A 23,637-nucleotide genomic window follows, 5' to 3' on the forward strand; every position below is an offset into this window, starting at 1 on the left:
ATGCTTGGAAGTTTTTTGTCCCACTAGTGGGATTTAATGGGAATCTGTTTTGGCTCAGCGATGCCGAGTGAATCAGCTGTGAGTGGAAGTTGGGTTTTCTTAACCTACCTGTTTGGACAGCAGTGAGGAGGGGAGGAGAGGCAGCCGAGGGGCCCTGGGAAAGGAGCAGGGGTTGTCCATCTTTGTCACATCTTAACGGCCCAGGGCAGGCGTGCAGCAAACACGGACTGGCTGAAGGCAGTGCTAAGAGGTCAGTGTGGCAGGAGCTCACTGCTGGGGGGGGGGGGGGGGGGGATTGAAACACTGACACAAGCAGGTCGTATGAACGTACTCGGGATTGAGCAACACTTCCTGAGTCAGCCACAGAGAAAAACCCTTGCCACTTCCAGATAGGACCTGGGGGGTCAGGGTCCTCAGGCCCAGCTTGCCTTCCTTCCTTATCCCAGCTGGTCCCTGCCCCAGGGGATCCCAGGCTTCTCTGAGCCTTTGAAGGCATCATCCGAGATGCTTGTTCTCTGGGAAGCCTGTTCTGGAGGCTTTGTCTCTGGAGGAAGCATACTCATTAAATAATAATGAATCAGCGCCCCATTTTTAGACTCATCAAAGACCTGGAAAACTGACGGGCAGAGCTTCTAGCCGTGGGAGACACCGGTGCTGGTGTGTGAACCTCCAGCCGAAAGTGAAGGCGACAGAGGCAAGGCCAGCTAGTGCTGGAGTACGAGTGCAGGGTGAGTTCCCCGTGGGGTGTGTTGGCCACACAGACGCCCCACTGTGATCTCCAGGAGGCTTTGGGGCCCAGGCATCGTGGGTGGCGGACCCCCTCCACCCACCCTCCCTCCTCTCCAGCACACCTGTCCTCATGCTTCACCAGGCCCACACCTCTGCCTCTTCCCATCCCCATGCCCTGGGGGGCTCCCGCTCCACCTTGCTAAAACTCTGCTGTCCCTTTCCCGAGAGTGTGCTATTTGAAGAGCTTGCAACATTCAGTTAGGGTAAGTGTGAAAAAAATGACCTTATTTTCAAGTTAGAGAGCCTGCTTTATAATACATGAAACCCTACCCATCAATTCTCCTCTTGTAAATAGTTAAGAAGTGATGTAAGGTTGTTTAATGATCCTCAGCTCCAAGGCCACTTCTCCACGCATCCCTTTGATGATAACTCCCACCTTCATTCCCCCATCCCAAAGGGTGGGCCAGTTGAGGGAGAAAGAGTGAGACATGGCCTGACCCAGGTTCCCAGACACCCAGGTTCTTAATTAGCCACCTGAGCTACTCTCCCAAAAAAACACACGAAGAGATGTTCCAGGCAAATGGCCCCCCGCTTTTTAACGTTTATCTATTTTCGAGAGAGAGAGAGACAGAGACAGAGCACGAGCAGGGGAGGGGCAGAGAGAGGGAGACACAGAATCGGAAGCAGGCTCCAGCTCTAAGCTGTCAGCACAGAGCCCGACGTGGGGCTCGAACTCACGGACTGTGAGATCCTGACCTGAGCTGACGTCGGCCGCTCAATCGACTGAGCTACCCAGGCGCCCCTAGTGCTCAGTCTTTTGCCCTGACCCAGTGTGGCCTCTGGGGACTCTCAAGGACAACTGCCAATCAGGGAAAGGGGTGCAGGCTGACAGTCTTCCCTTGGGTATTTCCTCCATGCCCGGAGCTCCACAGCTCCCAAAGTGGGGAAAGGTGACCCCAAGGTGAGGAGGCCGAGGGGAGCTCCCTGAGACGCCAAGGAGAGTTCCGGAAAGAAATGCCGGTAGGCTCAGAGATGTAACCTCCTGGCTGAGCACACCAAAATGCCTCTGAGCCCCACAATCCATCCCCATCTCTGGAGTGAGGAGGGTATTCTGTGCCCCCTTCCTGGAGGGAGGGCCCCTAACCTGGCCTTGGGGTTCTGATTCTCCTCCGTCACCCTGGTCGCATCTGTGCCCCCAGCCCCTTTGGGAAGCCTCACCTGCCCAAGGTGCTCGGCAGTTGTTTGATGAAGGAATAAAGGAAGGAATTGTGTCATTCTGTGGTGGTGCCAGGGGTAACTCCAGGCGACAGAGCTGGCTCCTTACTTGGGGAGGCAAAGGGCTCATGTGCGTGGGGGGTGCCGGACCTCGGGCTGGCGGGCCCGCTGGCTGCCCAGACAGGGTCCGCAGTGGAGCCAGTAAGGCTGGGCTGTTAGGTCGGCCTCCGCTGAGCCTCTGGGCTGCTTTGTCCGCTGATGTAAGCCCCCTGGGCCTCCCAGCTGAGGCCAGAGAGGCCTCCCACAGGCAAGGTGGGGCTCTCCAGGCAATTTTCTCCCTCCATCTCGGGCCACCGGGGACAAAGCTGTGGCCCCTACTCACACTGCCTTGGTTCTAGCCCCCCTCTCCAGGGGCCGGAGGAGGGGGTCCTCCCAAGGGAGGGTTTGCAAGACATGACACTTGGGACTCCAGGAAGGGGCGGGGTTGAGAGTGGGGCTGAGGAGATGGTCTGATGTCTGATTTCCCAGAAAGCTTAGGACACCCACGGAGACACTGGTTCCCAGTGCTGTGAGCTGGGCAATGCCAAGGGCACTGGAGAAGGGGCAGGAATGAAAAAGGAAGAGAAAGCCTGAGTGAGAAACAGAGAGGGGAGGATAGAGATGTGATGGTGGGCGGGGAGGGGGTAGGCAGTTGGGACGTTCCCACCAATGGTCTCACTGCATTGACACGAGCCTTTGCCCGAAAGGCAAACACGTGTGGGCAGTCGGCACAACACGGCAGAACGGTCACGCGTACGGGAGCAGCGGGTCCTACCTGAGCTTTGCCAATGACCGCGAACGTCCCGAATTTCAAACCGAGAGACAGAATGAAAGAAACTACCCCACCACATCCAAGAGCACGGTGTCCCCAGACATTTGAGTCACACCATGCTTTGGCTTGACGCCAGACAGGTGTGCAAGTCTGGAAGGTTGGGGGGAGCGGACCTTTTGTCCTTTTGAGATGGGACCCTGAGCAGCAGAGGCCCCGGCAGAGGGGGCAGCATTGCGATGCGCTACCACTTCGGGGCTAAGATTTCCGTTCCCAGGTGTGCTTCCTGACCTTGAGATTTGAGCCACGGCACATAGTAATCACGGTTTGTCTGGCACTTCACAGTTTACATACACATTTTTCTATTACGGCTGGAGCCACGAGCAAGTGACCTAGGCGGCCACACAGGGCTCTGCTCTTAGAAAAGCCCCTCACTTGGTTTAATGCTCTACTGTTGCCATTCTTAATATTTTTTCATTCTTAATTTTTGAAATTCTTAATTACTTTTGAACCTAGGGCCTCACAAATTCATTTTTCATGGGGCCCTGCAAATTATGTAGTCAGTCCTGGGTTATTATTTTTTTAATCTCACTTGCCCCCCCAGAGCCATCACAGGAGAGGAGCCTGGAATGGATCATTACTCCACTTCACAGATGGGGAAACTGAGTCCCGGGAGGCTGTGGTGAAGCCAAGACTAGACTTGGTCTCCGCAGTGAAATCTGGGGCTGTCTTCTCTCTTGGGGCTGTCTCTCAATGACTGGGTGGTGGCCTCCTTCCCTTTCACGCACCTGCCTGGGGTGTCTCCGATCCTGCCAAAACCCCCATTCCATCTCTTACTTCATTTTCTTTCATTAAAAATACCAAGATCATTTGCTCACCTGCCAATGAGGTGCTCCTGGGGGGTTGGGCCCCCCTCGACGACTCCTTCACCTCTCCTCTGTCTTGTCCGGGGCCCCAGAGCAAGCCGCCGTGTCCCCAGCAAGATCTGTGCACCCTCCACCCCGTCTCAGAGAGCCTGCAGCCAGGTAATTTGTCCTCTCCTGGAGAAGGCTCCCTGTGAAGCATTTCTGACCTCCAGACCCACGTCGGCTCAGAACTGGCCCCATGCCCGTGACAATCACTTCCTGGCTGGGTGTTTACCTTCCTGGGCTCCATGGGCCCAGACAGGGTGGAGGCTGAACACCTGGCCAGAGGATACAGGAATGCAGGTGCTTACCCATGGTCAAGGCCGGCAACGGCTATTACCAAACCCTGGTAAAAGGTAATAGGCCCAATGGTCCCGTGGCACACCTGATCCCTCACCCCTCAGCAATAGCTAGGCAGCCACACAGCACTAGAATCTGAAGCTTGGGAATGGGCTTGGGGTCCCCCAGGGTTCCATTCACTTCTTGCACGTTGCCATCATGCCTCAGCTTGATCACTTCCGGGTGTGGGACACTCGCTGTTTTGTGAGGGAACTTGCTCCATTATTATTATTCTTGCTAGCACCTACCTTCTATTCGGTGACAGGTACCGAGCTAAGTACTTTATTTAAGCACTTTAAGTAATCCTTGTGTATTCTCTGTGAGTAGAGAATTATACCCATTTTAAGAATGCCAGAACAGAGGCTCAGAGAAGTTGATCATCTTGCCGAAGGTCACACAGCTAGTAAGTTGGGGATCCAGGATTCAAACTAGCCCAGTTGGTACTAGAACCTGGATTCTTAACCACTACCACCATTTGCCAAGTTTAATCGTCAGAATGTTCATTTTTGTAAACTCAAATCAGCCATTGTATTCGCTATCTCTTGCTGGCCACAAATTAATCCCAGACGTGGTGGCTTGAAACAACACACATTTGTTGTCTCATAGTTTCTGTGGGTCAGGCATCAGGGCACAGCTTAGGTGGTTCTCTGCTCAGGGCCTCACACAGGCTGTAATCCAGGTACTGGTGGGGCTGGGATTACATATCAAAGCTCCACTGGGGAAGGGTCTCCTTCCTTGCTTATGAGGTTGTTGGCAGCATTCAGTTCCTTGTGGGCTGTTGGGCTGAGGGCCTCAGCTCCTCACTGACTGTTGGCCTAAGGCCACCACATGGGCCTCTCCACTATGACACCTTGTCACCAGGAAGATGGAAGTCACTGTCTTTTGTAGTCTACTCACAGAAGTAACAGCCCATCACTTTTGTTGCCTTCTACTCATTAGGAGAAAGCCGTCAGGTACAGCCTACAATCAAAGGTAGGGGATTACACAAAGGCATTAATACCGGTAGGTAGGGATCGCTGAAAGAAAGAAGAGGAGAGAAGAGGAGAGGAGAGGAGAGGAGAGGAAGAAAAGAAAAGAAAAGAAAAGAAAAAAAAGAAAAGAAAAGAAAGAAAAGTAAAAAGAAAAAGCAGGCCATCTTTGAAAAGCTATCTACGCAGCCATCTGATTACCACAAACACTGGTTTCAGTTTTGCCTCTGAAAACCAGAGAGAAGTAGTCTCTTATCCATCCATCCGTCCATCCATCCATCCATCATCCACTCATCCATCCATTCACCCATTTACCCATCTACCAATCCATCCATCCATCTATCCATCCATCCATCCATCCATCCATCCATCCAAACATCCCTTCATTCAATTAACAAACATTTCAGCAGGATACTTTAAGCCAGACCCCACATTATTAGGCTCAGAAGATATCAGAATAAATACAGTTATCCCTACTCGCCTTCACTGTCCCCCACCACCAAAGGCTCCTGGTTGGGCTTCCACATATACAGGCATTTCAGGGTGTGTCCGCCGAACAAGCTATTCTTCAGGAGCACCTTTCCTTCAACTGGTCCTTATATGCTACACTTCTGTAACTCTTTTTCTTCGTGCTCACTCTCCTTTCATTGTTGCACTTGTTAAAAACCCTTATCTTAAGCAGATCCTCTGTGTGAAGTGTTATGGTAGCCGGGGCATGCATGCCTGTGTGTGTGAGTGCATCTGTGTAGGGTTCCATCTGATTTTCTTGGCATGCTTTCCCCCTTCCTCATTAGCAGTTTTCTTGTCTTCCCTTAGCTCCCAAGGGAAGTGAGCCTGAAGCTTGTTGGAGACACCCCTTCTGCCACATACGCCCAGTGCAGGGCTGTGTCTGCAGTAAAGCAGACATTTGGTGGGGTGCCTGGTGGAGTGAGGGCAGGGGTAGAGCAGGAAGGTTACGCTCCTGGGTGGGCAGGGCCAGAGGGGCGCAAGGGGAATGCGGGCCCTGGCCCTACCTGCTTATGTCCCCATCTCCTGACCCTGCTCCCCAGGGCTCAGGGCTGAGTGAGTGAGCTCTTAAGAGAGATGATGAGATCTGTGGGATTTACATCTTGAGGTGGCCAGTGGATGTCTTAGGAGAGGAACTGTCAGATCTTTCATATGGGAGACAATTTATTTCACACCTTTGGTGGGCATCTAGTAAGTATAGTCACTGTGCTAGGCACTGGGGATACCATTGGTAGCATCTTGAAGGTGAATCTGATTTCTTTTTTTTTTTTCTCTCCACCACCCCATCTCACTGCTTCAGAATAGGCCTCCAGCAGCTCTTATCCTGACTAGTGCAACGTCCTTTAAACAGGTCTCCTGGCTCAATTACTTCCAGTCCTCCCCACTCCATCCCACTCCGTATGCCTTGTGAATCTGCTAACAGCCCTGATCTTGTCACTTTCTTTCTCAAAAACACTTTACATAACCTCTGAGAACAGTTTCATGAGCATTAGTCTAGAAATGTTCTGTCTGTATATAACCTCTCTCTCTGTCTCTCATACACACGCGCGCGCACACACACACACACACACACATCTGTATTTTCCTTAGGTGGGGTCACAGCATGTTCACACTGTTCTATGTTGTCTTGGTGTTTTTCCAATTCTGCACACGTTGGAGTCCTTCACTCTTTAATGACCAGCTACTACTTCCCGTAATATATTCTGGGATGATACTGAGTGCCATGGACTGAGTGTTTGTTTCCCTCAAAATTCGTATGTTGAAAACTAACCCCCAAAGTGATAGTATAGGAGGTGGGATCTGTGGAAGGGGATTAAGCCATGAGAATTTGCCTATGAGGAACCTATAAAGTCTTTACAAAAGAGATCCTGGAGAGCTCCTGTGCCCTTCCACTATGGCCATCTATGAGCCAGGAAGAGGGGTCCCACCAGACACTGAATTTGCCAGTGCCTTGATCTTGAACTTCCTACCCTCCAGAACTGTGAGAAATAGATTTCTGTTGTTTATAAGCACCCCCAGTCTATGGTATTTTGTTATAGGAACCCAAATGGACTAAGGCACTGAGAAATCCCTTTCAAAACCTGAGATTTCCTTGATCAGAAGCTTTTGTGATGTTTTCTGGGTGATAATTTTTGATAGATCACTAATGGACTTAATAATCACAAAATAATCATTTTAAAATGACTATTATAAATGTGCATTGGCAGAGATTGAATATTCAAGTGTATGAAGTTGAATTCCTTGTTAAGAGAATTTCTTTTAAGATTGTCTAACTTCCTGTGTTGAGTTTGCTCTTGGGAGTGGAGAGAGGAGAGGAAATTTCAATGTTTTAAATTTAAAAAATTGTAGTGGTTATTTTAAAAATACATTTGAGGGGCACCTGGGTGACTCAGTTGGTTAAGCATCTGACTTCGGCTCAGGTCATGATCTCCCAGTTCATGGGTTCAAGCCCCACATCAGGCTCTGTACTGACAGCTCAGAGCCTGGAGCCTGCTTCAGATTCTGTCTCTGCCCCTCCCCCACTAGTGCTCTGTCTCTCTCTTTCTTTCAAAAAAATAAATTTAAAAAAATGTTAAAAATTTTTAAAATACATTTGAAATGTATAAAGGCCTGATCAGGGAAAAGAACTGAGCAGAAGCATGAATAATTACCATGATATCTATTGACCACCTCTGGGCCAGGCTCTGTTCTAAGCACTTTACACGAATTAGTTTGTTTAATCATCACTACAGTCTTACGATGAGAGAGCCAGGTATACAGAAGTTCAGTAGCTTGCCCAAGGTCACATGAAATTTCCTGAACATACAGAAATGCTGGAAAAAAAATATATATATATATATTACATATATCATATTTGATCTCAAATACATATTTGATCTCAAAAGTAAGAAAGGTAAATCTCCAGGTGCCATAAATAAATAGGTAATTCTATATTTACCTATTTCTATTTCTATTTCTATTTACTAGCTGGTGAGCTAGTTTATTAGGGACTGTACAGACATAGCCAGGGTGTATGCTTGTTTTAAGTTCCCAGCAGTGAGGGCACAAGAATAAATACTCTGGACCTGAATACAGCAGAAAGTTTAGAAAGGAATTATGTCTCAGACGTAAAAAAGAAAAGAAGTCCCAGGCCATGGGTAGAAAGAGAATCGCTGAAAAGAAAATAGAGAACAAGCTGGGTTTGTACATGGGGTTAAAGCTTTTGCCACTTACAAAGTACAGATACTCTAAGACAGAAATTAAGAAAAAGTTGAGAAACTGTGAACCCTTAAGACTTAGGTTGAGACAACTGTGGGGAGGCATCCACAATCTGGGGCAATTCTGGGGGCATCTCCACCGCCACCCCCAAAAGATAATCCCCAATGAGGATGAGCTCATACAGAAAAATTATAAAACATTTGGGGAAGACCAATATGAAGGAATAAATGAATATAAATGATTAAAACATTAGTGTAACAAATCATAAAACATTTGAGAAAGTCCAATATGAAGAAAAACGTTCCATAAAAATGAGAGTTGACATAGGAGGAGATGAAAACAATGGAATAATATAAAAAGCGACATTTAAAAAATAAGTCTGTTTCAAGTGCTTAAAGAGGTAAAGTAGTAAACTATATAAAACAAGAATAGGAAATTAATTTTTTTTTAAATTAAGACTTCATTTTTTAGAGCAGTTTTAGATTCATAGCAAAATTGAGAGGAAGGTACAGAGATTTCTCATTTATCCCCTGTCCCCACCTGTGCACAGCCTCCCCCACTATCACCAACCCCACCAGAGTGGTATGTTTGTTACAATAAATGAATCTTCACAGACACATCATTATTATTCAAAGCCCATAGTTTACATTGGGGTTCACTCCTAATGGTGTACATTCTATGGGTTTGGATGAATATATAATGACATGTATCTATTATTTTGGTACATTACAGAGCATTTTCACTGCAGGAAAAAAAAATCATTTATGTTTCCCCTACTTACTCACCCCACCTCTACAATCCCTGGCAACCACTGATCTTTTTACTGTCACTATTGTTCTGCCTTTTCCAGAATGTCATAGACTTGGAATCACACAGTGTGGAGCCTTTTCAGATTGTCTTCCTTCACTTAGTAATACGCTTTATGTCTTTTCATGGTTTGATAGCTCATTTGTTTTTAGGGTGGAAGAAAATAATTTAAAAAAAAAGTAGTGTCAAAGAAGAACTAAATAGAAATTGTCGAAATATTAAAATGTTGCATTAAAAAATGCTTAGCTATGGAGAACCTGGCTGGCTCAGTCAGTAGAGCATGTGATTCTTGATCTCAAAGTTGTGAGTTTGAGCCCCATGTTGGGTCTAGAGATTACTTAAAAATAAAATCTTAAAAAAAAAAAAAAAAAAAAAAGCTTAGATAGACACAACTTTAGATTTGGTCATTTGAGCAATATATCTACCTTCTCTGGCCTCTGTAGCTCGTGTGCTTGTCTTTTCCCCCCAGATAGATAATCAGCACTTGGAGCTCTGGGACCTCATCCATGACCTCTCTTCATCTCCTCGGTCAGCATGGTGTTGGCTACATAGGATGTATTCGATGAATACTTTTGAACAGTTAATCAATTGATCCCTTGGAGTCAAATGTAAGTTAAATTTGAATGCTGAATCAAACCCATTTTTAAACTTTTTTAAAAAGTTTATTTATTTGTTTTGGGGGATGTAGGGCAGAGAGAGAGAGAGAGAATGAGAGAATCCCAAGCAGGCTCTGTGCAGTGAGCGCAGAGCCCATCACGGGGCTCAAACTCCCGAATCATGAGATAATGACCTGAGACGAAATCGAGTCGGACACTCAACCGACTGAGCCACCCAGGTGCCCCAAGCTCATTTCTATACGCTCTTTAGGTCCTTTTAAAACCGTACTTCCGCACTCAGTGGTCTGGCCAGGATAGAGTTAATAGCTACCCTTAAGCCACATTTTAAAGTCTTTCATTATATTACTTACCATTGTTTTTAAGATAATACCTTTTTATTTTTTTATTTTTTTAAAGTATTTTATTTTTTTATTATTTTTTTTAACTGTTTTTAATGTTTATTTTTGAGAGAGAGAGACAGAGTGCAAGCAGGGGAGGGGCAGAGAAAGAGAGGGAGACATAGACTCCGAAGCAGGCTCCAGGCTCCGAGCCGTCCGCACAGAGCCCGACGCGGGGCTCGAACTCACAAATCGCGAGATCATGACCTGAGCCGAAGTCGGACGCCCAACCGACTGAGCCACCCAGGCGCCCCAAGATAATACCTTTTTAAACTAACAATATTCATATACACCTGGAAGAATACAAGGAAGTAAATAAATATCATTGTAATCCCACTAGTTAAAGTCAATTAAAATTAATTAGTTTTGTTCCATGCAGTGTGCTAAGTTTGGGGGGTAGAGCAGTACGTATTTTGATACAATTTTTGTTTATTTTTATATGGATTCTTGCGTGTACAATAAACACGTTTACACAAGTGGGATCCTACCTCGTGTGCCATGTATCCTGCTTTTAATACTCCACATCGTCCCGGCATTTTCTCATGCATTACCTAATCTTTAAAACATGATTTAAAAAAAATTTTTTTTAATGTTTATTTATTTTGGAGAGAGACAGAGACAGAGACAGAGTGTGAGCGGAGCAGAGAGAGAGAGGGAGACGCAGAATCCCAATCTGGGCTGTCAGCAACAGAGCGTAACGCAGGGCTCGAATTCATGAGACACGAGATGACCTGAGCTGCAGTCGGACGCTTAAGTGACTGAGCCACCCAGGTTCCCCTTTAAAACATGATTTTAATTAATTGGTACCTAATATTCCATTGTATGGATGGATAGCAGTTGCATTCACCAGTCACTATGCCTACGCTTATTAACCCACTTTTAAAACACCTCTTCCGTGGCCCAGTGAGTTAGCCAGAACACAAGAAGGACTTAGTAAAGGCATCAGCTTCAAGGTGATTCCCAGACTTCCCACACATGGGGTATGAGTCAGAGCTAGGAGGCTGGGTTTACTGGGCTTTTCACATAGGCTGGCCTTCGGGTGTGGCTCTTTTCAAAGAAAAATTCAAGGTCAGACCACGACTGTCTCTCTGAGAACACTGAGAGGGCTCTAGACCAGAGCAGGACAGGGAGTCCAGAACGTGCCATCCAGGGGACACCTCTGCTGTGAGGCAGCCAGAGAGAGCTGACCCCCGGGAGAGAACGTGCCAAGGTGTGGCTGCACCCGGCTCTGAGCTACCAGACCCGTCTGGAGCTCATGGTACTGTGAAAAGACTTTGTTCCGTGGACGGGAGGGGAACAGATGAGGAAGACCTCCCTCAGCCCCCCGTCCTAGACTGCAACAGAAAGCGCACCTTGGGGGCGCCTGGGTGGCTCAGTCGGTTGAGCGTCCGACTTCGGCTCAGGTCATGATCTTGCGGTCTGTGAGTTCAAGCCCCGCATCAGGCTCGGTCTGTGAGTTCAAGCCCCGCATCAGGCTCGTGCTGACAGTTCAGAGCCTGGAGCCTGTTTCAGATTCTGTGTCTCCCTCTCTCTCTCTGACCCTCCCCCGTTCATGCTGTCTCTCCCTGTCTCAAAAATAAATAAACGTTAAAAAAAAAAATTAAAAAAAAAAAAAAAAAAAAAAAGCGCACCTTGAACCAGCTGGACTGCCTTCTGATTTTTCCAGCTCCTTCAGCCTCAGCCACACTGTCTGGTGGTGAGCTGAGGCGAGGTGGGTTATGCAGGTGGTCCCCGATGTACGACGGTTCAGCTGAGGATTTTTCAGCTTTGAGATGGTGTGAAAGCAGTATGCATTCAGTGAAAACCCTACATGGCGCTTGGAATTTGGCTCTTTTCCCGGGCTAGTGATGTGCAGCCAATCCTCTCTCGTGACGGCGGGTCGGCGGGGGCTCCTAGCCAGCCGGCGACCCCCGAGGTCAACGACTGGTACGCTGACAGCTGTTCTGTGCCCACAGAGCCGTCCTGTCACTTTCAGCACAGCATTCGATACATTACATGAGTTAAGCGACAGTTCATTACAAAATAGGCTTTGTGTTAGACGATTTTGCATTAGACGATGAGCCCAACTTGCGGGCTACTGGAAGCATTCTGAGCACGTTTAAGGTGGGCTAGGCCAAGCGAGGATGTTCAGTAGGTTAGGTGTGTTAAATGCATTTTCAATGTGTGGTGTTTTCAACTCCTGATGGGTTTATTGGGATGTAACCCCATTATAAGTTAAAGAAGCTCTGTATTTTCTGGCTGTGCACACGCGGATGACTCATCCTTCTGGGAATGAACTCATGGTCCATGAGTTAGGCTTGGGTATGGTGGGTGCGGAAGAAAAGGGCTCTTTGCCAGGTACTAGCACCTAGTGAGTCCTTGCCACATGCCGGATGCTGGGTTAAGAGATTTAAATGGGTTTATCTTGTATGATCTTCACGGCATTGGCCCTGCCCGGAAAGGTAGCCTCATCCATTTGCTCAGTTGATGAGCACTGATGGAGCACCGATGATATACCAGAAACTTCTCTCAATACTGGGTTGTAGTAGCAGATGAGGCATATAGTCTCTGCTCTCATGCAGCTTGGAATCTACTGTGATGTTTTTTCTACCATTTTTCAGAGGAGGAAACTGGGGTCCAAGAGGTCAAGAAAGCTGCCCTCCTTACCCAGCTGGCCCTGGCAGAGCCAGAAAAGGAGCCGAGTCCGGCATGGCTCTAGCCTTTGCTCTTGCCCTCCCTGTACTTCCAAAATGTCCCAGGCCTTGGGAAGCTTGGTTCCTGCTGGGCACACATTTTGCTCGTTGCAGCCATTTCAGAAGCAAGCTTGATTCAGGCTGTCCATGGCTCATTCTGATTCACTATGACTGTGCAGGGACCTGGACAGACTTCCTCCTGGTTAATGAGTACCAGCGTCCTAACTGGGCCAGGGCTGGGCCTGGAAACTGGCATCGCCCTGGAGCACATTGGCAGATGAGTGGGTGACAGAAATAGGGCCTCCCTTAGATATATATAGGCACTGGCACAATAGAGGAGGCCCTGAGACTCGAGATGAGCCCAGAGGAACTCAGGAGCCCCACTGTTCTTCTAGAAGCTGGACTGCCACTGCCTCTGCTACATACTCTGACTTCCCACCCAGGCGCCAGGATCTGACTCGGAACACTCTCCAAAAGCTGACCAACAGCTTTTCTTGGAACTGACCTACCTGTTCCTTTGTTAACATAAGCAAGAGCTCTTCTGTGCAAGGTAATTATGAAGTGACAGCGATATGGGAATGTCTTAGACCATGGCAGTTCTAAAGAGCAGGACAGCTCATCACCCTCAACCCCCTGTCTTGGCACCCACTCTGTTCTTGGGGAGCCCAGAGTACCTGCCGGATGGAGAAAGATGTGGAGAAGGCTCTAGTTGGTCAGCTCAGGAAAACTTCTCATTCTGCCCCCAAGTTATATAGCTGGTCTGGACTTCGAGAAGGCAGCTTCAGTGGTCCTATACTGGCATGGGAATCAAGAAAGCTCTTCTCAGCCCGGGGTAGGAATCCCAGCAATGCACTGGGCCCAGGCTGAGTTGTTGAACCCATTGGAAACAGAGTTTTCTTGGGAAAAGAAGCTGCTGGAACTTCAGTCTTGTGGTCCTCACATGCTTGCTTTGCTGGTGCTGTGGGCAGTCCAGATGCGGGCAGCTTCCTGCTCTTTGGAGAGCTGGTATTTCAACATGGTAGCCAACAGGCAAACATTCCCCCCAAATCTAACCCCCAAGAACAAGGGCTATTCCCCTGGGAAAAGCTGCAGAGAGTGCCTCTTGTCTTGTTCCCAAAATTATTGGTTCTCTCTTATTACTAGAGGTTTCTGGAGGGCAGGGACCAGCACTTATCTGTTGATCTGTTTCCTGGCACCTAGAGGGTGCTCAGTGCACATCTAAGCTGCCAAGGTATCTTCCTGAAGTGGGCACATGGAGGCCTCTGGATGTGAAAGGCACCCATAAGGCTGTCCTCTCAACAAGAGAGAGAAGGCAGGCCGGACTGCTTGTGTTTTCTAGGAAAGCCTTTTCGATCTGAGTCTCAGCTATGGGTCCCATGACTGCAGAGCCCAGTGGTTAGGGGTGTGGGCTCTAGAATCTGGCAGCTCCAGGCTCGTACCTGGGGGGCCACCCACTCCAGGAGGTCACCTCCTGCCCCCCTGACTCCACTTCTCAGTTTCCCTACATCCTAGATGGCAGCACTAAAGCCAGCCTCTCAGGTTGGGTGGGGAGAAGTGAGCTTCCTTATGTAAGATGCTTTGCTCTGGGCCCGGGCCCCACAAGACCACAAGCCATGTCAGCCGCTGGTTCCTTTGTGGGACCATCTGAAATCACTGCAATTCAACCATTTTTGACCTACAGTGTGGTGGTTTCTCATGGCTCAGCCTGACATTGTCACTTCGCTGACTGCCTGGATGGTGGCATCTGAGGCTGGGTTATGCTGAGGCCCCCTCCCCTCCCCTCCCCCAAGGAGTCAGCCCCCGCTGGAGAAGGAGGGGCCTGCATGGTCACCTCCTATAGCTCCCTTCTTGTCAAGTGGGGAGATGGAACCCAGGGAGGTAGGTTCTTGCCCAAAGATACACAAGGAGGGAGGGGACCTAGGACTAGAATCTGATTTTTTTACTCCTAATTCAGTTCTCTTCTCTCTATGTTGCTCTCAAGCTGCTGCCATGACATGGGAGCCAGAGCTGGGTCCAGATGGGCCAGCTACCAACACGAGGTGCTATAAAGCACCAGAAATGTCACGAGGTGCCGGAAGATGGCATTTTCCAGAACCCCTCCCAGAGTCAGTACTGCGGGGAGTTAGAAGTGTCTTTAGTCCCACCTCTGGCACTTAAGTGTTAGTGAGCTCAGTTTCCTCATCTGTACAATGGGATAAAAAAAGTGGCGATTTCGTAAGTGTGTCACGGGTATTAAATAAGTGAATATTTATAAATTGTATTGTAAATACTAAAATTTATAGGGGTGCCTGGGTGGCTCAGACGCTTGAGTGTCCAACTCTCGGTCTCGGTTCAGGTCATGATCCCACGGTTCTTGGGATCGAGCCCCATGCAGGGCTCTGAACCGATTCTCTCTCTCCCTCTCTCTGCCGCTACCCCTTGGCCCCCACCCGCGTGCGTGTGCGTGTGAGCTCTCTCTCTTTAAATAAATAAATAAACTTAAAAAAATAAAATACAGTTTATAAATACAATTTACAAAAAAACTTTTTAAAATATAGCAGAGCACTTAAAAGAGTGCCGGCCCTTCGTAAAGGCCGTGTAGGTGTTGGTTATGAGGATTATGAAGACATTTTTGGATCGGTATTGTCGGTGGGTGTGCCAGTTCGGGCGGGTGCTGAGTTGCCAAAAATGAGACGAGCCCTCCAGATTCTCTTTTTCCTCCGCACCTGCCCTCCTGTGTCTGCTTTGGCTCAAAATACACATGGGGCAAAGACTTAGCCTAGCAGCCCCTAGGGGACAGGGTTAGCACATGTCCACAGCCTCCCCCTCCATGCCAGGCTCTTTTCCCACAGGGGCGTGGCTTTCAGCCTCACAGGTTTTCAGAGGGCAAGGCATTGGTGGGGGCATTTGTGAGTTCAGGTACGGCCATCCCTGTCGAGTGCTCAGACAGGTCCTGGTCCTAGCGAGCACTATTGGTATTTGGCAATAAAGTTAAACCCTTCGCATCCTCACTAGAACACAAACTCCACCAGTCCACGGATTTATTTATTTGTTTTTATTCACAAAGCATATTCACAAGTTTCTAGAACAATGCAGGGCCCAAGGTAGAAGCACAATAAATATTTGCTATTTGAATGGAAAAATTTGTCCCCACCCTAAAGGAGAGCAGACTCTAAGGAAGGTGTCTGGAAAACAGTGCAAACCTGGAAGCTTGTAACAAATTCATCTTCTGCAACCCCCCCCCCCCCCCGCACCCCCCCCCCCCCCCCCCCCCCCCCACCCTCAGCAACAGTTCCCTGGGGCCAAAAGAGGGACTTCCTAAAAAATAAATCGGGTTAGATCGCTGCCTTGCCTAAACAAATCCGAAATCTTCCCATTGCCTCCAGGCTAAAATCCAACTCTGATGGTCAGTGAGCACCAGCTCAACCTCATTAGTCATCCCGGAAATGCAAATCAAAACCACAGTGCGATGCTACTTAACCCCCGTAGGATGGCTGTTATCAAAAAGACACAATAACCAGTGTTGCATTGAGAGATTGGAATCTTGACCTGGCTGGTGGGAATGTAAAATGTTGCGGCTGATGTGGAAACAGTCAGGCAGTTAGTGTTACCATATGACCCAGCAATTCCACTCCTAGGTACATTACCCAAGATACACGCCCAATAAACTGTTGATCGGTTTTCTGGAGAACACTGTTTACCCTGCCTCTTTCTCCCCCATTTCATTTTTATTTTTAATCATATTTGATTCTTCCCCATCTACATTTCTTTTTTTTTTTTAATTTTTTTTTTAACATTTATTTTTGAGAGATAGAGACAGCGCGTGAGCAGGGGAAGGGCAGAGAGAGAGAGGGAGACACAGAATCTGAAGCGGGCTCCAGGCTCTGAGCTGTTCAGCACAGAGCCCAGACGCTCAAACCCACGAGCCTCGAGATCAGGACCTGAGCTGTGGGATGTCAGAGGCTTACCCGACTGAGCGCCCCGGGCGCCCCTCCCACCTACATTTCATAACAAAGTTTCAACGTAGCCACCCTTCTGTCTATTAAACTCCATGTTCTTGGATGACAATTTCCAGGTCCAGATTTTACCATGAAGACTTACCTCTTCCGCTCACGTTTAGGCAATCACACATTTTTACCTTGTGCAGTGTTTGCCCTCATTAGTTTTATTTTGTTATTTTGGCCTAGCAATAATATTCATTGTGGATTGAATAGAATACCGGTAGATTGCACTCGATTCTCAGAAATGTTGAATTAACTTTTAGAGAATCCCCGGACGTGGTAGGAAAGGGTGCAGAGGAGAGGCTGTGTGCTGCTTACTGCTCACCCCACTTTCCAGGCAGGGCTCCCCAGGAAGCAGGCTCCGAAATGGACAGGAGGTTTGTGGGGGCGCCTCCTGGGGTCAGCTTGGTGGAAGGCAAGTAGGAGCAGGCAGGAGAAGGGGGGCTGTGATGCCGTGTCTGGGAAGCCTCAGTGGAGCCCACGGGAGCCCTGGAGCTGGGCTGGTCCTTGAGAGCATCCCAGGTAGGACGAGGGAGCCAAGTCTTTACGTTCTGGGCAGGCTGGCTGGCAGGTGGAGCCCTTCCTGGGGTATGATCTCGGTTCTTTTCAGCTGCTGGCAGTCCTGTCCCTCCCCTGGGCTGACAGCTGAGGCCCATCTGTTCTGCAGCCAGCACTCCCTGAAGCTGGGGGTGAAGTCACCCTGAAGGGGGAACCAGGTGGCCCGGCACAGGGACCACTGTCACCCACCATCACCAAGTTACCTCCAGCTCTCCCTACCCTTTCTGGCCAAATACTTATTTTTTTTTTCTTTTATTTTCTTATATGTCTGGAAGACCCTTCCAGCCCGGGTGGGGTGTCAGGAGCCTCTGTCTTCCATTGCCTGCACCCCCTCCCTGCCCCGGGGGGCGGGGCGGGGAGCCCCCATGGTGGGTACAACTGGGCCTCCCCTCAGGCAGCCTGGGGACGAGAGCCTTGAGAATGGAGCCTGTTTTTTTCCCCACATTTTTTTTTCTTTTTGCTAAGGCAACTTTCTAGGGCTCTGCAGTTATAAAAAAAACTCCCATGTGTCATTTTCTGGCAGCCGGACAGCTGCGGAGCGCCCCTCGGCAAGCACTCCTTTCCCACTCAAGGTTTAGCATTTGATTGATGAGTTGGGTTTGGGAAAAGCAGTTGAAGGTTATCACGAATCTGTTGTAAGGAGGTTTGTTAACTTATAATAAAAATACGGCACAGAATACTCTTTTCCGAAGACCTCGTCTCCCATGTCTCACGCATACACGGCTGCCAGGCCCTACGAGGGGCATGTGCACAGTTGGCAGAAAGGGTCTTGGAATGTCATAAAGGGGGATGAGCCCCCACTGGGAAGAAGGACAGGTCACCCCAACGTCGGGTGGCTTGCCCGCGGGGTGAGCAGCCCCTGCCTGGGAGGGTGGCCGTGGCCCCGTCTCAGGATGTGAATGCAAGAGACTCACCTGCCTGTCCTGTGCCCTCCCCCAAGCCCCATGGAGTCGTGCCCCATCCTGCAGAAGGAGAGAGTGTTCCAGTCAGGAACCCATGCCTACAGGATCCCCGCTCTGCTGTATCTGCCTGAGCAGAAGACAGTGTTGGCCTTCGCGGAACAGCGGATAAGCAAGAAGGATGAGCACGCAGAGCTGATCGTCCTGCGCAGAGGAAGCTATGACGCATCCACCCATCAGGTCCAGGTAAGGCAGGGCGAGGCTACACGTGCTGGGAATCCAGGGGCCACGACATCCTTAGATGGCCGGCGTCTGGGGAACAGAGGGACAAGACACGCTGAATCCCAAGAGGGGCCCAGAGACCCATCAGAGATGGGGCGGAGAAGGTGTCCCCAGTGAGGGTGACCCACATGGGGTCACCGTGAGCAAGTTCAGCTGGCCTGGCTGCTTCTGCTTTCTTGCATAACAGGACAAGTCGGACAGGGAAACTGATGTTCGGACAGCTCCCCGCATCCCTGAAAACCTGAGGGAGGGGTAGTTTAGTGTCACATAACATGGGGCGGGGGGGAGGGAGTGTATCCTTTTAGTAAAATTAACCTGGGGAGCAAGGTAAAGGTTGGAACTTGTGTCTTGAGATTGCAGCACGTAGACCAAGTATTTAATTTTGATGAAGACACCCAAGGCTGGCTTATCACATTTGAAGGGGTTAATATACTATTATCATTATTCCATGGTCTTTATGACACAGTACCCAGCCAGAGCGTGGGGTCTGAAGCAGATGGACTTGGGTTCAAGTCCTGGTTCTGCCACCGATCAGAGGCATGGGCTTGGGCAACTCATCCATGCTGTCTAAGCCTCTCATTCCCCGGACGGGAGACGGAGCTGGTAACACCTGTCCCCCAGGAGTCAGGGATTAGTGTTAGACGACATAACAGACATCGTGCTCTGGGCACGGTGTCTACCCCTCGAACCGTCCACTGGTGGAGGGCTATTAATGGACGGAGATAGAGGGCAGAGCTGCTGCGTGTAGGCCACAGACTCAGGAACCGTGGAAACTCCTTGTGAGTCCTCGGTGTTGTGGTGCTATCCCTCCTAGGCTGCATTAATAGACTGTGATGTGTGGAAAGTGGGAGGTGATTGTCACATTCTGCCCCGTCATGGCCAGACTACTGGAGTTACTCTAAGGCTTTATTTTTCAAGAATGGGAAACTGGACCGGGCTGGTGAGTGGAAGGGACCGGGATGAACCTGGGAACGGCTGTGCCCCGATCCTCTTCGTATGCTGCGGTCTGGCACTCTGCGGGGGCTCTGCAACGTCTGTTGCTGGAAACGGCAGCGGTAGCCCCTCGAATGAACAGTGCGCCGCTGCGGAGGGAGTACGGAGGGGCCGGGCTCCCAGCGCTCCGGGGAGACGTTGCGCGGGTGGATGCGTGCTGCGTGACCTTTGACGTTTCTCCCGTGGGATGCGCCACCTGCCGGTCTCCCCGCACTGCAGTTCCTGCCACTGCCGCTGTCCCCGGCCATTTCAAAGTCGTTTTTCTCCTCCTTCCTGTCTCCTCACATTCAGTGGCACGCCCAGGAGGTGGTGGCCCAGGCCCAGCTGGAGGGCCACCGGTCCATGAACCCAAGCCCCTTGTACGACGAGAAGACAGGAACCCTCTTCCTCTTCTTCATCGCCATCCCGGGGCAGGTGTCCGAGCACCACCAGCTCCACACCAGGGTCAACGTGACGCGGCTGTGCCAGGTCACCAGCCCCGACCACGGGAGGTCCTGGAGCCCCGCCCGAGACCTCACTGACCCCGCCATCGGCACAGCCCACAAGGAGTGGGCCACTTTTGCGGTGGGTCCGGGGCACTGCCTGCAGCTGCGCAACAGGACGCGGAGTCTGGTGGTGCCCGCCTACGCTTACCGGAACCTTCACCCGCACCGGCGGCCTTCGCCGTTTGCCTTCTGCTTCGTCAGCCATGACCACGGGCACACGTGGCAGAGAGGGAACTTCGTGGCCCAGGACACCGTGGAGTGTCAGGTGGCCGAAGTCGGGGGTGCAGAGCAGAGGGTCGTGTATCTGAACGCGAGGAGCCCCCTCAGAGCCAGGGTCCAGGCCGAGAGCACCAACGAGGGCCTCGACTTCAAGGAGGCCCAGCTAGTGGAGAAGCTCGTGGAGCCTCCGCACGGCTGCCAAGGGAGCATCGTCAGCTTTCCCGGCCCGGGGGCGGGGACGGACGCCTCGGACAGATGGCTGCTGTACACTCACCCCACCGACCCACGGCAGAGAGCCCACCTGGGCGCGTACCTCGGCAAGCCGCGCCCGGGCCCCGCGGCCTGGTCGGAGCCCGCCCTGCTGGCCACGGGCAGCTGCGCTTACTCAGACCTCCAGAGCATGGGCACCGGCCCTGACGGGTCACCGCAGTTCGGGTGTCTGTACGAATCGGACGATTACGAGGCGGTCATGTTCCTCGCGTTCACCCTGAAACAAGCCTTCCCAGCTGAGTTTTTGTCTTCGTGAGCCAGCTGTGTGCCATCCAGGAAGGACTCCCGCCGGCCTGGGGCCCCCTTTCCTCCTGAACACCCCCAGTGAGAGGCCCGTGGGTTTCCCTCTGGGCTCTGGGGGCCAGCTCTCCGCTCCCCTCGCTGAAACCGTGTGCAGACGTCTGCCTCTTGGCTCTCTTCCTGCTTGGATGTTTCCGTCCTTCCGAGGGATTCGGTTTTCAATCAGAAGTCGAAGGAACCTGGCTTCCCACAGCCCCTCGACAGGGAAGATGGGGAGACGTCGCTCTGCATGGCTCAGCCTGCCTGTTGCCCCCCCAGCCCCGGCTTCCGTGCGGGTCCTGATAAATGGTCGAGTCCAGCCCATTTCTTCTTGGTAAACGCTCATCATGTTCCTGGGAGGAGACGGAGACAAAGATGCAAATTAGCAGAGGGGTGTGTGTGCATGTGAGTGTGCATGTGTGTGTGTGTGTGTGTGTGTTTGTGTGTTTGATGATGCTTTAGAGCAGACAGCATGGGAGACAGCTTTGCAGGGAGGTAAGGGGGGCTAGGAAAATTAAGGTAACTCCTCAAGCTGCCGTAGCAAATCAGTACAAACTTGGTGGCTTAAAACAACAGAAATTCATTCTCTGACCGTTCTGGAGGCCGGAAGTCCAAAATCAAGGTGTCAGCAGGACCTGGGGAGAACCCTTCCTTGCCCCTTCCGGCATCTGGTGACCCCAGGCAGCCCTCGGCTTACGGCTACCTCCCTTTAATGCCTCTGTCTTTGAATGGCTTTCTCCCCTTCCCCTGTGTTTTTCTCTCCATACCTGGGTAACCCAGGATGATCCTTCACTCAATTATATTTGCATAGACTCTTTTCTAAAGGATGCCACTTTCTCCGATTCTGAGGGTTAGGACGTGGATCTATCTTTTGGAGCCACCACTCAACCTGCTACAGTCATCCATCCTAAGTTATTTTTGTACAGGTGATGCGGCTAAAGGTAGGAATGAAATTCAGACGAATCAGATAATTCAGAAGAGGGAAGTGGGCAAGAGGGGCTGGGCTGTTGGATGTGCGTCTGTGGCACAAAGCTGCTCCGGGGCGTTTAGCCTTTGCCATGACAGGTATGCCACCATGTGGAAAGAGAGAGGGTCAGGGGTGTGCTTGTGTAGATCTTGCGGTGTAGAAAGAGCAGGGAGAAGGCCGCTTCTGGTTGTCATGAGGGTGATAACCTGAGAGGGGGCCCGACCCGGGTGGAGGGTGCTGATGCTTCTTGTCATATGTCCCAAGTCCATTCGCCCCCTCCCCCCATCAGAGCCCCTCCTACTGATTGGATCAGTCTAATAGTTTGATGGCAGGGATCGATGACAACAGTCATGGATTCTTGCAACGGAGCCGAGTCTCCATGTGGCCAGGCAGTGGTTAAATGGAATTTTCACAGGGTAGGGAGCTGGAGGTGTGGCTTTTGTTCTGGGTGTTTCCTGGCCCTGGCCTCCTATCTGGGTGCTACTTCTCTGTGTGGGGTTTTGTGAAATCCGGCTGGAAGGATAAGGAGTTAGGGCCTGCTCGTTGCTGGGGTGGAAGGTAGAGCTCCTCTGCGTTGGGGATGTCACCTGCTGTCTTCTAAACCCTGCAAAGTTAGCTATGCAGAGGCCAGAAGCCTGGTCAGGAGAGCGAGGACAGGGCCACACAGGCCAGGAGCAGTGCACTAAGAGGTTAAGAGGTAGGGTGGTGCCACAGTGTGTTATTCAAATCAGGACACTTTTGAGAGTGAAAGGAGAATGTTATTAATAATTACACCAAGACAGTGGGCATCAGCCAGGACCGTCCCAGATAAACTGAGAGCTTTATTAGAGAAAGACCCACCGAGGATTGTGTCGGGAGCTGGCCTCTGCTAACTCCTCTGGAAAAGTCAATCATCTGCTAAGGGTCTTGAGATGAGTCGGGAATACGATAAGACATCCGGACACTGCCAAGCTCAGAAAATTATTCCCTTAGACTCTCTCCATTCACAGAAGTCAGTGGGTCTCCATTACAACTGCTTTTTAGAATTCCCTGGAAAGCTTATAAACTGTGGTGATGCCTGGGCTCCAGCCCTGACCAACTGATACAGAATCTCTGGTGGTGGCGTCCGGGGATGAGTATTTTTTTCAAAAGCTCCTCAAGTTATCCTAGTGAACATAAGGATCAAGAACTGCTAGCACAGATCTCTAAATTTCCTTCTACTTCTAAATGTATGCAAATATCAAAGTCTTCTGATTTGAGTGAAAAAAAGCAAAAGTTGATTTGGTTAAAGTCGGACTTATCCACTCATTGAAAAACACCACTAAGAGAGTGAAAAGAAAAGCCATAGATGGGGAGAAGATATTTATAACACACATGTCTGGCAAAGCACTTGTATCCAGAATCTATAAAGAGTCCCTACAAACCAATAAGAAAAAGACAATCCAACGAAAATGGGCAAAGGACTTGAACAGGCACTTCACAAAAGAGGATATCACAAAGGCTGCTAAACACGTTTGTCAGAGAAATGCAAATTAAAACTATGAGATACCCACCAGAATGACTACAGTGAAAAAGATCGACAACAGCAGGTATTGGCAAGGACGTGAAGCGACCGGAATTCTCATGCATTTCTGGAGGAAGCGTACCTGGTGTGACCACTTTGGAAAGCTGTTCAGTAGTATCTACTAAAACTGAACATGCAAATACTCTATGACCCAGCACTTCCTCTCTGCAGTACGTCTCTAAAAGACACGAATGCATATAGCTGCCAAGGACACGTATTAAGAATGTTTCTGGGGGGCGCCTGGGTGGCGCAGTCGGTTAAGCGTCCGACTTCAGCCAGGTCACGATCTCACGGTCCGTGAGTTCGAGCCCCGCGTCAGGCTCTGGGCTGATGGCTCAGAGCCTGGAGCCTGTTTCCGATTCTGTGTCTCCCTCTCTCTCTGTCCCTCCCCCGTTCATGCTCTGTCTCTCTCTGTCCCAAAAATAAATAAACGTTGAAAAAAAAAAAAAAGAAAAAAAAAAAAAAAAAGAAAGAATGTTTCTGGCAGCTTTGTTCGTAAGAGTCCCAAAGGGGAAACAATC

The 23,637-nt window shown here is 50.0% G+C and overlaps 1 protein-coding gene across 2 annotated transcripts; it reads left to right on the top strand.

Moving 5' to 3' along the window:
* Nucleotides 1-2,054: 2,054 nt before the first annotated feature.
* Nucleotides 2,055-21,228, top strand: NEU2 (neuraminidase 2). Of its 2 annotated transcripts, none has more exons than XM_042953413.1 (4): nucleotides 2,055-2,204; nucleotides 9,445-9,583; nucleotides 18,120-18,324; nucleotides 19,645-21,228. In XM_042953413.1, the coding sequence occupies exons 3-4, from the start codon at nucleotides 18,124-18,126 to the stop codon at nucleotides 20,581-20,583; spliced, it is 1,140 nt and encodes a 379-aa protein (XP_042809347.1). In that variant the 5' UTR covers nucleotides 2,055-2,204; nucleotides 9,445-9,583; nucleotides 18,120-18,123; the 3' UTR covers nucleotides 20,584-21,228. The 2 variants fall into 2 exon arrangements, with proteins under 2 accessions (XP_042809347.1, XP_042809348.1); XM_042953414.1 differs by having other exon boundaries at nucleotides 9,449-9,583.
* The last annotated feature ends 2,409 nt before the right edge of the window (nucleotides 21,229-23,637 follow it).

The sequence above is a fragment of the Panthera leo genome, chromosome C1 (genome assembly GCF_018350215.1).
Source record: "Panthera leo isolate Ple1 chromosome C1, P.leo_Ple1_pat1.1, whole genome shotgun sequence".
Classification (NCBI taxonomy): domain Eukaryota; kingdom Metazoa; phylum Chordata; class Mammalia; order Carnivora; family Felidae; genus Panthera; species Panthera leo.